The sequence below is a fragment of the Notolepis coatsorum genome (assembly GCF_963971535.1).
Source record: "Notolepis coatsorum genome assembly, chromosome: 5".
NCBI classification, from domain to species: Eukaryota; Metazoa; Chordata; class Actinopteri; order Aulopiformes; family Paralepididae; genus Notolepis; species Notolepis coatsorum.
In genome coordinates, this window is record NC_140169.1 from 20,475,539 (window position 1) to 20,489,821 (window position 14,283).

The 14,283-nt window shown below is 43.3% G+C and overlaps 1 protein-coding gene across 1 annotated transcript; it reads left to right on the forward strand.

Moving 5' to 3' along the window:
* Positions 1–1,471: 1,471 nt before the first annotated feature.
* Positions 1,472–3,145, forward strand: LOC311228117 (tripartite motif-containing protein 16-like; the record flags this gene model as incomplete). Its single annotated transcript, XM_084314030.1, has 1 exon — positions 1,472–3,145. The coding sequence occupies one exon, from the start codon at positions 1,472–1,474 to the stop codon at positions 3,143–3,145; it is 1,674 nt and encodes a 557-aa protein (XP_084170156.1).
* Positions 3,146–14,283: the final 11,138 nt, after the last annotated feature.

Genomic DNA, 14,283 nt, shown 5'->3' on the forward strand with positions numbered 1-14,283 from the left:
ACTCCCAGAAAATCTTTATGTATGGTGATAACGAGTATATTGTTAACTTAGCTCCTGTACTCTGTCGTCTACTCTAAGCCATCCTAGGTTGTCAAAGTGGGCAGGGGTGAGGTGGGTTCTAGGAGTAAGGTCAAGCAGTAGTCTGACCAGTTTGTTTTGTGATGTTTGTAATCTTGTTTTTAGAGCCTTTGAGGTGCTCTGGTACCATGAGGTGCAAGCATAGTCGTAGTACCCTTGAATGAGTGCTCCTGCCAGAGTCTTCAGGGTATTCTTGTTTACCAGAGAGGAGATCCAGTACAAGAATCTAGTTCGTTGGTTGACTTTTTTTTTTATTACATTGGATGCCATTTTGTCACAGGAAAGATTTGCCTCTAGGATGGAACCCAGGTAGGTAATTTCATCTTTCCTTGTGACAATATTGTCACCCACTGTAACTGAGAAGCTGTTGGCCTTGCTGAGTTTGTTATTTGATCCGAGAGAGATAGAGAGAGAGAGAGAGAGAGAGAGAGAGAGAGAGAGAGAGAGAGAGAGAGAGAGAGAGAGAGAGAGAGAGAGAGAGAGAGAGAGAGAGAGAGAGATAACTCACACACGAATTAGGCCCTACCTAATTCTAATACCTAATAAACTACCTAATATACGAAATGCAGAGATGCCTTGTCATTTCAGTACAGATTTTGTATACCCCAAAATTGATAAAGGGTTAAGGTAGACTAGTTAGTTGAACCGAGGTCTGCTATTATGGATCATGTGCCATAGACTCATTAGACTGTATATACAGGGCAGGCAGACATGATTGGTCCAAGTGGGAAGACAATATCTTGGTTATTGTTATCCTACCTTTAAAATGGATATGGTGATCCTTATTCTTTTTTTTCTCAATATACTCCTGAACTGGTTTTTTCAAGCAGCTCTTGCCCAAATGTATCTAGTTGTAAGACTAACCCTGATTTTGAATATTATTACATTTATAGTAATTAGATTATGTTTTGCCAACAAGTTGATAATGATTTTTTTGGTGAAGCGCGTATTATGACTGGTTTAGGACTCAAAACTCAAAGGTTAGGACTTGGGACTCGACTTGGGACTTGACTCAAGACTTGCCTGTCTTGACTTGGGACTTGACTCGAAACTTGCCTGTCTTGACTTGGGACTTGACTCGAGACTTGCCTGTCTTGACTTGGGACTTGACTCAGGACTTGAGTAGGAAGACTTGAGACTGACTTGTGACTTGCAAAACAATGACTTGGTGGTGATGATAGAAAGTCCTGAACTAAGTAAAAAAGAAAAAACATCTTCTAGATCTATGAATCACAGTAAAATAGACACTGTCTCTTTAAAGCGACTCCTCCCCTGGACAACTAGAACCAGGAAGCACCTCCCACCCAGAGCCATGCTCCCACCAAACACACAATCAGAGTTTACTCTTCCTGAGAAAACAAAACTTAGAGTGTCGTTGTCTTTGTAGAATAAAATGGCGCAGCAAGGAGTTGATCTGGACCGGGACCAGTTCTGCTGTTCTATCTGTCTGGATCTACTGAAGGATCCGGTAACTATTCCCTGTGGACACAGCTACTGTATGGGCTGTATTAAAGACAGCTGGAATCACGATGATCAGAAGGGGATCTACAAATGTCCCCAGTGCAGGGAGACTTTTAATCCGAGGCCTGTTCTGAAGAAAAACAACATGTTGGCTGAAGTGATAGAACAACTAATGAAGACAGGACTCTTGTCTTCTGCTCCTCCTGATCACTGTTATGCTGGACCTGGAGATGTGGCCTGTGATTTCTGCACTGGGAGAAAGCAGAAAGCCCTCAAGTCCTGCCTGGTATGTCTGGCTTCTTACTGTGAAACTCACCTCCAGTCTCACTATCAATCTGATACCTTTAAGAAACACAAGCTGGTCAAAGCCTCCACACGGCTTCAGGAGAACACCTGCTCTCGTCATGATGAAGCTATGAAGATGTTCTGTCGTACTGATCAGCAGTGTATCTGTTATTTATGTTCCATGGATGAACATAAAGGCCATGATACAGTCTCAGCTGCAGCAGAAAGGACAGAGAGACAGAAAGAGCTTGGCACGACTCAGCAGAAAATCCACCAGAGAGTCCAGGAGAGAGAGAAGCAACTCAAAGAGGCCCAACAGGCTGTTGATTCTCTCAATCGCTCTGCTGATAAAGCAGTGGAGGACAGTGAGAGAATCTTTACTGAGCTGATACGCTCCTTGGAGACGAGGCGGTCTGAGCTGAAGAAGGTAATCAGAGCCCAACAGAGGACCACAGTGACTCAGACTGAAGAACTGCAGAAGAGACTGGAGCAGGAGATAGCGGACCTGAGGAGGAGAGACACTGAGCTGGAGCAGCTCTCACACACAGAGGACCACGTCCACTTTCTACAGAGTTACCCCTCCCTCTCCAGTCCCAGTGAGTCTACAGACTTACCCAGCATCAGTGTCCTTCCTCTCCTGTACGTTGCAGATGTGACTGAGTTCATGTCTAAGCTGAGAGACAAACTAGAGGACGTTCTGGAAGAGCAGTGGCCCAGAATCTCAACAACAGTGAATGCAGTTAATGTTTTACTGCCACCAGAGCCCAAGACCAGAGCTGACTTCTTACAATATTCCTCTCAGATCACACTGGACCCAAACACAACAAACACAAGTCTGTCTTTGTCTGAGGGGAACAGAAAAGCAACACTGATGCAGCAAAAGCAGTCATATCCTAATCACCCAGAAAGATTTATTGAATGGCGTCAGGTTCTGGGTAGAGAAGGTCTGACTGGACGCTGTTACTGGGAGGTGGAGTGGAGTAGTAGAGGGGTTTCTGTAGCAGCCTCCTACAAAGACATTAGTAGAACAGGCCCTGTAGAGAACTGTGGCTTTGGATGCAATTCCAAATCCTGGGCTTTAGAGTACAGACAAAGTAATTACCTCTTCAGACACAATGAAAAGAGAATAACAGTATCGGGCCCCCGGTCCTCCAGAATAGGAGTGTACCTGGATCACAGGGCAGGTACTCTGTCCTTCTACAGCGTCTTTGACACAATGAGCCTCCTGCACAGAGTCAACACCACATTCACTCAGCCTCTCTATCCTGGACTTTGGCTTCTATATTGCTCTGGGGAGGCTGAGTTCTGTGAGCTGAAGTAGAGATCAGTGACATTCAATGATTCACAGCTCCTCTAACCAGGGTTTGGGATTTAAATTGATCTTGAATATGCTGAGTTGTGAAAGATGAGGTAATTAATTAAGAGTTACATTAATTCACTCAGCCACTCTATCGTTTTTCTGAGGGACACACACACACAACTATGTTTCTAGTTTCTAGCCTACCGGGGTAAAGTTTGTTTCATTGGATATTTGCATATTCACATATTTGATTCCTATCTTCAATACCTCTGTCCCTTTGTGTAGCATCCTGAATATTCTACTATTATTCAGAAGTGCTAACGTAACCTTTTACTTCCCCTGTGTGCACAAAGACATGATAACCAGTGTTTCTCTTTGATATCTCGCCCGGACAAATAACGCGAGGTTCTCTTTCATCCCTCCGGCTTCAATATGGATTATTAATGTGCAACTAAATCATCCTTCTTCCTGCCTTGAGTGTCCCATTGTGGGACCAGATTGTGGTCGCCAGCAGGGGGCGGTGGTGGCAGGCATAATGGTAGACATAGCCACCGTGCGTTAGCTATATAGGCGACAGCAGGAGGGTCTACCAAGACCCACAGTTTAGCTGTGTTTAGGTTAGCCTACAGCTTAGGCCGCGCGCCAGCTCATCCCTTCAGCCCCGCAGTGGACGTGTGGTAACATTGACTGTGTATTTCATAATCCATATGTCTGTAAATAGAACTATATGCAAATGCCTAGTATACTGTCAACAGCAGAGTGGTTTTGCAGTGCTAAATAGAGAACCATTCTAGAGACAGTTGCATCAGCAGACCAGCCCAAACTTGATAACAGAAGGAACAGTCACTCAACCCCCCACTCAAGCAATGGCTAATCTATAGAACAAACAACACCTTTCCATGGGGTGAAGCCACAGACCCCCTGGACTGAGAAAACCAGCCCAAAGGAGGGGGCCATGGCCCCCCTCGGTTGCTGTAGGAGACCACACAAGGAGGAAGACAGGGGGCGGACCGCCCCCCAGAAGACAAACCTGATTGGATCAAACGTAATATTAGACTGTGATATTATTGGTTGAGGCAAGAGTATAAAGATGAGAACGCATTGTTAAGGCAGGAGGCCAGACAGATACCCAAACCACAGGGGTTCTGGCCTCCCTGCTCCACCAGAGAATGCTGTTTGCCATTACATGTGAGTAAAATCATGGACACCATTGTTGGTTAGAGTGATTCCTATGTCAAGACCAGGTTTTACTCATGTGTAAATGCTCAGTATATTCTCTCTTCATTTGATAAACATGACTACTGTTTGTGTACAGACTGGTTTTGATGTGAAAGCCACTGTGAATGGGCTATAATTATGTACACCTCAACAATCCCTTTTGTACAAGCATGTTTTAATATGAAATCCCTGTATGTAAACAATCTTGTAATTCACTCTGAGCCCCGAGGCAATAAACCAATTTGAGTTGAACCTTAGTTCCGTTTGTCTGACTTACACGTTTTATTCTCTACTGGCTATTTTGGAGTCAGATGAGGACCATCACTATCTCTCTTTCTTCCATCTAGTTAGCAACCTCAATGCACTGTGAATAACCTTAGATATTGATTAGAATATACGACAGACGTCTCTTCGACGCAGCCGAGGACGCCTCTTCTCCCAGCAGAGGTCGCCACAACACAGCACGCTCCTCCAGCCCACGCCACTGCCCCAGCTGCCTACCCCGGCCCGCTGGCTGTTATCGCGGGATCGCCCGACGGCCATCTTACCACATGGACGAGTGGTGGTGAGAGTGGGCCCGCCATCTCGGTTAAGTACAGCGGCACTTTGAGTACTGAAACAGTATCATACGATTCACTGTGTGGCGCAGGCCTAAGGGCGAAGATAAATGTTGTTTGTAATGAACGCTAGCAGCAGCGTCCAGGGGTACCCCAACCATTTTAAGCCGGCTTTAGCTAGGACTTTCATTTGGTAACGTGGGCCCACTTTTCATTTTGTTTGAGTGTTATAACGTGCATGTTCAATTATACCATTTCCCATTCAATGAACCCTTTCCTTCCCGTTGTTAAAGTAATGCAACAGTATATGTAAACCCTTAGAGGAAGGTATTGTTACTGATACTAGCCCAGACGTGGGCAACACTTTAGTCTGCAACTTGAATGAGAGCATGTGGTGCCTAAAGTGTATAGCATTGAAGCCAACACTTTAGTCTGCAACTTGAATGAGAGCATGTGGTGCCTAAAGTGTATAGCATTGAAGCCAACTGTATTTGTCTGCAACTTGAATGAGAGCACTTGGTGCCTAAGGCGTATAGCATTAAGGCCAACACTTTTATCTGTAACTTGAATCTTAATCGACACTAAACAAGTACTGGATGGGAACACTGTGTGTGTGTCGATTACTGAGTCTGTGTATTTAACCCTTTTTGGTCCGGGTAATGCTATTATTATTTAACCATTCCCCACCTACACCCCTATTTCAGCGTTAAATGTCTCTACAGGTCATTAAGGAAGGGTACTGCTTTGGGGGAGCGAAAATCATTATTCATCTAACAGTCACCAGGTGTGGGAGGGCTAACGGAGGTACTGGGGGAAGTGAGAGTGTGTGGGGAGCTACTGTTGACCGCCCTGGAGGGCGAGGAGGACCAGAGTACCACCCCCAGGTTAGTAAATCCTGGGCCCCATCCGCTCCTGCTGCCCGACCTCCAGTTCGACGTTCCGGGCCCAAAGACGGGGGTTCAGTTAGATCAAGCTCTACTGCATCCCGCTACCAGGTGGCCGTGTACAACCACTCCCATAAAGCAGGGATAATCCACCCTGCTACATTTGCATACAGGGGAGTCAAACCTTTTATTTTCATACTCAGGGTAGGTTGGACAACAATATGCAACCATTGTATTTGTATTTGATCACCTTTGGTCATTTTGAATTACTGTGGGATTTGGGTCTGTCTCTTCTCTCTCTGTTCCAAGGGGGGTTGGTAACAATGTGGTGGCCGGACCTCCATGGGGAGGTTGTTCAGCCTATAACCTTCTCCCTCATCTCTGGGCATACGGGACACTCTATTTTCATTGAACCCATCGCCAGGATGTGGGGCATGGGTCAGTCGTAAATGCAACTATTTTGTTTTAGAACAGACCCATCTGTGTTATCAAAAGAGCTCAAGGAGAGAGAGAGAGAGAGAGAGAGAGAGAGAGAGAGAGAGAGAGAGAGAGAGAGAGAGAGAGAGAGAGAGAGAGAGAGAGAGAGAGAGAGAGAGAGAGAGAGAGAGAGAGAGAGAGAGAGAGAGAGAGTTGTGTTCTTCTGGTGGCAGACTTTGAGGGAGATAGGAGCTGGTTTAGGAAGAATGACCATTCATTGAATATTGTGCATTTTGTCTTTTGTTCTTTTATTCGTACTAAAAAAACGTGGACATCTAATCCCAGAAGGACCCGTGTGGATATTTGCTCGAAACTTGCCGTTTCACCGACTGAACCATATAGAACTTTGAAAACAACGCAAAGGAATTTACTTGAACTCACTATTTCCATGTGCTACATGAGAAATGCAGTTGAAATCTAACATTTCCATTGTACAGTGATACAGGTATAAAGACAGTATGGTAGTAAGTCATACTGGCCAGCAGCGTAACTAGTAAGAGTAGGTAAGGGATATGTACATATATATATATGTACATATATATATATGTATATATATATATATCTACAGATATGTAAAGAAGACTTTCGTCTAGTTTACATCAGGGTCCTCCATTTTCAATTCATTAAGACATTTATGACATACAAGACATACAAATATACAGTAGTGTAAGAAAAAGAGATCATAAAAAAATATATACAGGAAGAAACTGTACATTGGAGGGGGTTGAGTAGTAGGTATATAGTCTGTTGTACTCCAATATTGTACAAATGTAAACAAAACAAAAAAAACATTTACAGCCAAGAATACAAATACAATTACCTATTGTCTACTATGTCTAGTGTTAATCCTTGTATCGAGAGCTCAGTCAATCAACTACAGAATGAAAATGTATCTCCATTCTTAGGCTTTTTCTTATTTTTGGTGGTGGGGCATGTGTTTTTATTTGGATCACTGATTGCTAGTGTCGGCCAATAACGAATTAACAAATTATTTTGAATGAATACATTTTAAATTAAATTCGGTGTGTACCGATCAGTCTGAGTTCCCTGAAATGAGTCGTACTGCCTGTTATTATTCTCATTACTTCCCTCTCCTCAGCCCACTCACTCAGGTCCAGTCATAAGTATGTGAATGGAGAGAGGTAGTCATGTCTGGCTGCTATGCCATTGAGACTAACTTAAGCCAAGGCTTCACTAAATTGGATTCAGGAGGAGTCTCTGGGAGCTCAATCTGAGGGGAATTCTTTTTTTAAAACCCCCAAAACTCAAAAGACTAAGTTACATACATGTACTTGAAATGAACTAGTCAATAAGAATAATCTGACTGCCCTGCACTACTGATTGGTCTTTTAAAGGGCTATACGGGTAACAAAAACAGGTGCACCATAACAACACCATACAGGGATGATCCGTCTCATAGATTAAAGGCAGTGGTGGAAGAAGTACACAGTTCCTTTACTTAAGTAAAAGTAGAAATACCCAGATAAATGAGTACTCTGGTAAAAGGAAAGGTCCTCCATTCAAATTCTACTTAAGTAAAAGTAGAGATGTATTTTCTATTGAATGTACTTAAGTATCTAAAGTAAAAGTACACATTCTACATGACGTTTGTGTATTCCAGTGCTTGGGAGCATTCAAGCCTTGATCCATTGACCTCTACAGGTTATGTTAAAGTGGGATGTGGTCCAGTTATGCTGCTCTGATTAAAGGTTATGTTAAAGTGGTATGTGGTCCAGCTATGCTGCTCTGATTAAAGGTTATGTTAAAGTGGTATGTGGTCCAGCTATGCTTCTCTGATTAAAGGTTATGTTAAAGCGGTATGTGGTCCAGTTATGCTGCTCTGATTATGTCCTCTTGAAGTTGTCAGGCTTCAAACATTTTGCCATGTTTTCTATGCAAAATCTTATATATTTCCTTTGAAATGTAGTGGAGTAAAGTATAAAGTTCCCTAAAATGAAAATAGTCACGTCAAGTACAAGTAGCTTGACATCTTCGGAATTGTGGGATATTTTCAATGTTTTAGCAAATTTTGATTTAAATTGTATAATTCCCATTTTAAAATGTTTTACCATGGTATGTTTGGTATCCTTTTTTTCAGCACAGCCTCACATATATGACCTGACAGTTAGTTTTCATACTGTATAATACTGTATATACTGTATACTGCATAATGTACAACACAAAATACAAAATCGGATTTTGAGAAAATGTGTTCTTTTTACTATGAACCAATGCAAACATATTCAATCAAGCATATAAAACAGTGGAAATGCACCCTCAGGTAGCATATTTACATAAACAAAAGAGAACAGAACAGAATTCAATTTACAAAGCATTATTTTCTCCATAGACAGGTAATAAACACAGACGAAATTTTGATTCTCAACTGGAAATTATCACCAGCATGCCTTTTTTTAAACAAAAAGTCAATAAAAGTAAGTTTTTTACAAGGAAAAGTAAAAAAAATTAAAGAGTTTTACAGTAAAAAAGTTAAAAATAAGTAAAGTGGGATATTCAATATATATATATACAGTACACATATGACTTGAGTGCAGTCATATAGAGTGCAGGATGCCTGAGGTGGATCCTAAAAAAATATACACTACACGTGTGTGTGTGTGTGTGTGTGTGTGTGTGTGTGTGTGTGTGTGTGTGTGTGTGTGTGTGTGTGTGTGTGTGTGTGTGTGTGTGTGAGAGAGAGACACTGCTCAATTGTGGCACGCAGTAAAACAGTTTCTGTCTATAATGAGACAGAGGGCGACATCGCATTGATACCATGGAGACCCTGTGTATCAAGTTTAAGTTTCAAGTTTCTTTAATAGTTGTCATACAGAAGTACAGAATACTTTTATACAAACACGAATAAACATGTTGCACTAAACATTGCAATGGGGAATATTCCATTCTGTATATATTGTGTACAAAGTCTGCAAACCTAGTAATAATAAAAAAGCAATAAACATCCATAATAAGTCTCTCACCTGTCTGGGTCATTTCTTGACCTGGACCGGGCTTGGGTACGCCCTGCCCCCCTAGATGTCCCAGGCAAATCATTGCTGTAGACAATGACATGTAAAAATACATTATTTTCAACTTTTATGAACAGAGTTATAACTAAACAAAAGCACTAATAATAATAATAAGTCTCTCACCTGTCTTGGTTAGCCCTCCTTCCATGTCTCGCTTGCACTGAACTGGTTGAAGGCAGGTCTTCTGCTCCTTGCTCCTCACTGTAGAAAACAATAGAAAGCACATTATTTTCAACATTCAACAAGGAATCTCTTATCTTATACAGCACACAGCACAGCACATATACACATATTTACAATCCAAAGAGTGTTCTTTGCAAACCCAACAAGTACAGTAAGAGTGTGACTGACTAAACATAAGCAATAAATCTCCAAAATAAGTGTCTTTACCTCTCGTTGTTGTCATCTACAAAAGATGGATCGTCAACATCTGAATCATCTGAAGATTCTTCTACTTCTACTTCTACTACTACTGCTACTACTACTACAACTACTACTACTACTACTACTACTACTACTACTACTACTACTACTACTACTACTACTACTACTACTACTACTACTACTACTACTACTACTGCTACTATTACTGCTACTACTACTGCTACTACTACTGTTATAAGTCGAACTACTAAAGCTAAAGTTTTGCTGGCTGGAAAAACGTGTGTTCTGCAGAAATTATCTTGTGAACAACGTATCGCTCACGTTCCCTCTTCTTCTGCTGTTCTTTTCTCGCAGTCAACTTCCGCCTCCTTCGGCACTTCCTCCCAGTTTTTTCCGTTTGATTCTAGCACAAGAAATGGCCAAGATATTGATAAAAATGCAACGCCTGTAAAATTTTATCTGGCACATTTTACGCATGCGTAAAGGTTTATTTAGCATCGAATTGAAATGATCCTGGTTCAGTTATTTATTGTTTTATCAACACCAAATAAAAAGTAGCGTGTAACTTCCGGTCTAAAGTAACTTCCTACATAAAAAAAAACCTGGAAAAAGACTACAATTCCCAGGCAGACCACGTCAAACAACGACGTCATTCTATCGCGCCCGCGATATCAGAGTCGCCATAAACTAAGCTTAACCGTCGAAAGAAGGGCAGGCGTTCTATCGCCATGCTCTAAGACTCTAACCTTAACCAACTTCGAAAGAGCGCCTAAGCTTAACCAGTGTAGAAACTTGCGGTCCCACGATTGACGCACATGTCACATGACCAGAAACGCGTGGGCCAATCAGAGATGCGGAAACAAACATTTGTTGTCAAAAGTATTCAGGCTTCGGGGGACAGCCTTACCAAACATTATTTATATTATTCAAATGTCTCTCAAACATGTTCCGTTGTGATGTCACAGTATGATGTCATAAACAAACATTCTAGAACATTTGTGATGTCACAGTATGATGTCATAATAGTAAATTCTAGAACATTTGTGATGTCACAGTATGATGTCATAATCAAACATTCTAGAACATTTGTGTTCTATATATATTCAACAATTCTCTTACGAAAGCTGGATGTGCTTCAGTGCAAGCCTCTGAGAATCTGTTGTGGAGCTTTTAAGACCACCCCAGTTCCAGCACTATTGGTGGAAATGGGGGAGTTGCCCTTAAACCTGAGGAGAGTAAAGTTAGGGCTACAGTACTGGGCAAAATTGAGTGGGACTAGTCTGTCCTTCCCAGCTAGGTGTTTACTTTCAGGAGATGGGGATAAGTATAAGCCTTTTTTGTCCAGTATTGATCAGTGGGCCAGGAAGTTGAGATTGCATCAGGTGGGGGTTGCGGAGCACACTCGTTGGCTGTCAGTGCCATTTTGGCTAGTTCCTGATCGAGTCATTGAATTTAGGTTCTTGATGGAGAATGATAAGGGCGAGATTGTGGGAGAAATAGAGAGGTTCCTTCTGGCCTCAGGGTCTCTGGAGGTTTTCACTGATGGCTCTGTGGATCCTGAAAGTGGGAGGGCAGGCTTTGGGTGGTGTGTGCCTCGGTTAGGGATCGGTAAGGGACAGAGAATATCTGATGGCAGCTCTGTATTTGTGACAGAGTTGCTTGCCATTCTCTGGGCATTGTGGTGGGTGGAGGAAGTGGGACCAAGCCAGGTGATTATATGTTCTGACTCGGCTGCTGCACTGATGGCTCTGAGTGCAGGTGGGTCTAAAGCTCGCCCTGATCTCATTCAGGAAATAATGTTGGTTTTATATAGGATTGCGAAGGCAGGCTAGGCTGTTCAGTGGAGTTTTGTTGGGTTCCGGGGCATGCTGGGATTGCGGGAAATGAGATGGCTGACTCCCTTGCCAAACAGAGCCTGGGAAGGGAGGAAGAGATAGGCATTTCAATGGGAAGAGTAGAACTCAGAGAGAAGATAAAGAAAGGAGTTGAGGCTGAGTGGCAGGCTGAGTGAGAAAAGGGGACCAAGGGGAGGAACTATTTCTCTCTGCAGCCTCGGGTCAAAATCAAGGTGGATGGATATGGGTCTAGGAGCGATAGGGTGAAGATGTGTAGATTGAGGCTGGGACACTGGGTTGAACAGTACCTTGTGCATTGTGGGAAAACATCCAGATGGGCGGTGTGAATGTGGAGAGAATGAAACTGTCAGGCATGTTTTCCTAGAATGTGAAAGGTATAGGAAAGAGAGGGAAATCTTTTATAAAAGTTTGGTAGAGTTTGGAGTCTCTTCCTTCTCTCTTAAATCTTTCTTTGGCATGGATAATGAGAACCACCAGCTGATCACAGAGTCAGTGCTGACATTTCTGCATGCGTCAGAGTTGTATCAGAGGATATAGCGTTATTGTATCTATTAGTATTGGACAGGCAAGAGGAGCAGAGAAGAAGGAGATAGAGACGATAGTAATGTGTTTTGAAGATGAGAAGAAGAAGAGTGTAAACAATCAAAAGTTGATTTACCAGAGGCCTAACTATGGAAACCAAACCACTAGCGTAGTATAAGAACTGAGGAGGGCAGTAATATGCCATGTTGCATCTACACTGCGGGAAATTCAAAAGAAGAAAGAAGAAGAAGAAGAGCTCATCAAAAGAACTGCAGAGGGCAGTAATACGCCACGATGCGTCTACACTGCCGGAAATTCTAAAGAAGAAGAAGAAGAAGAAGATCTCATTGTGCATCTTTGAACAGTACTGAACAGATAGACTAAACAACATAGATTGAAGCCTGCATTTCTCAACCAAGGTGCCTTGCCTACCGTTTTGCTGTGGAAAGGTGAGTGTCCACAACGGCTAGCTAGCTGTTCTACTTGAATACTGAATGTTAATATTGAATCAGACAATATTGAATACTGAATGTGTGAGGTTTCTGTCCTTGCTCACTTCCTCGCTCTGTTCCTTTAAACCACCTCGCTCTGTTTTCCATTTGTTTCTGTTAATCATTTCATTCCCCCATTCACACGCTTCTTCCCAGAGACGTCGTTGATTGGTTCTCTCCCGTCCACACGCTTTTCAATTACATCCCCCAGCTGTCACTGCTTGTCAATCAATCAATCCCGTATTATTTATACCCCGTTTCCCCACTCAAGTTTTGTTGGATCGTTTTGATATTTTCTGTTTGCATTCGCCGTTCCTGCTGCTGCTGTTGTTCCCTGTGCTTTACCTCCAGGATATCCAAGAAGCCTTCCTCTTGGACACCTTTTTCCCGTGGCGACGCGCTCGCTCCGCTGCTGTTCCAGCGCTCTTTACGCACAACGCCTGGGTGAGTTTTTAATGACTGTCTTTGATCAAATTCCGTTTTCGTGTGTTTTTATAACACTGAAGATTACCACCTTTTTATCAGACAGTCACTCACCCAGCGGTTGCCTTTTTGATTGTTTCACTGGGATAATATTTTGACATCTCCCACTGTGTGTTTATCACACCGAAGATATTATCACTTTGGATTGTTTTTTGGACTTCGCTCTCAGTGTCTATTTTTGCACCGAAGATATTTTTCACTTGGGATTGTGTTTTGGAACATTGCTCACTGTGTGTGTTTACACGAAGATTAGTTCACTTGGATAACTTTTGTTTTTGGGTACAAGTCACCTCTCCTGTTCTCCTGCTCGTTCTACCTGCACCCTGTGTTGACTCGCTCCCTCTCTCTCTCTCTCGGTCCCGCATCACCTCGGAGATTCTGCCGAGAGAAGTCTGCAGAGCGGCTCTGACGTCAGCATCTGCTACCCCCTACTACCACCTCGGGAGAAGCTGCAGAGCAGCAGAACATTTTCATCCTTGCTTGAATTCCTGTCTTGTTTAGACTCTTCCTATTCTATGCTGTTTAATTAGTCTCAATAAACAAGCCCCTGTTTTTGGCAACTCTGAATCCTACTCTCTTGTGTCGTTGCGTTTGGGGTCGGTGTCAAACCATAACATTACGATCCAACCAAAATGACGACCCCAGCCGACACAGAGAGGGTCAGAACCGCACTTGCTAATCAAGTCGAGTTGACCAGGGATCACAGTCACCAATTAGAGAGGGCTGCGGCTGCGGTGCAGGATCTCAGGGAACAGGTCCTGCCTATTCAAGGGTCAATGGCCGCTCTGGCGGGACAACAATCCAGTATTCTCGCTCAGCTTCACTCGCTGAGCGACACCGTTAATGCTTTACTTCCTTCACATCCTTCAGGAGCGTTCACCGCAGCCCCAGCAGATCCCGCACCTCGGGAACCCCGTCTCTCCGTCCCACGGCTGTTCGACGGCAATCCCGAGGAGTGTGCCACATTCATCATGCAATGTGAGTTGGTTTTCCGTCATCAACCAAGCCGTTTTACTGCTCGAGGGTCCCAAGTGGCTTATATGACGAACTTGCTTTCAGGCCATGCTGCCCAGTGGGTCACTTCCTCCTGGGCAATGGATGCAGATTTTGTTTTCTCCTATCCAGACTTCGTGGCGGAGCTCCACAGAGTGTTCCACCATCCAGCCCGAGGTCTGGACCCTGGAGCCCGGTTGGGGACTTTCCGACAGGGGAGCGGCAGGGTGACGGACTATGTCCTGGAGTTTCGACTGGCGGCGGT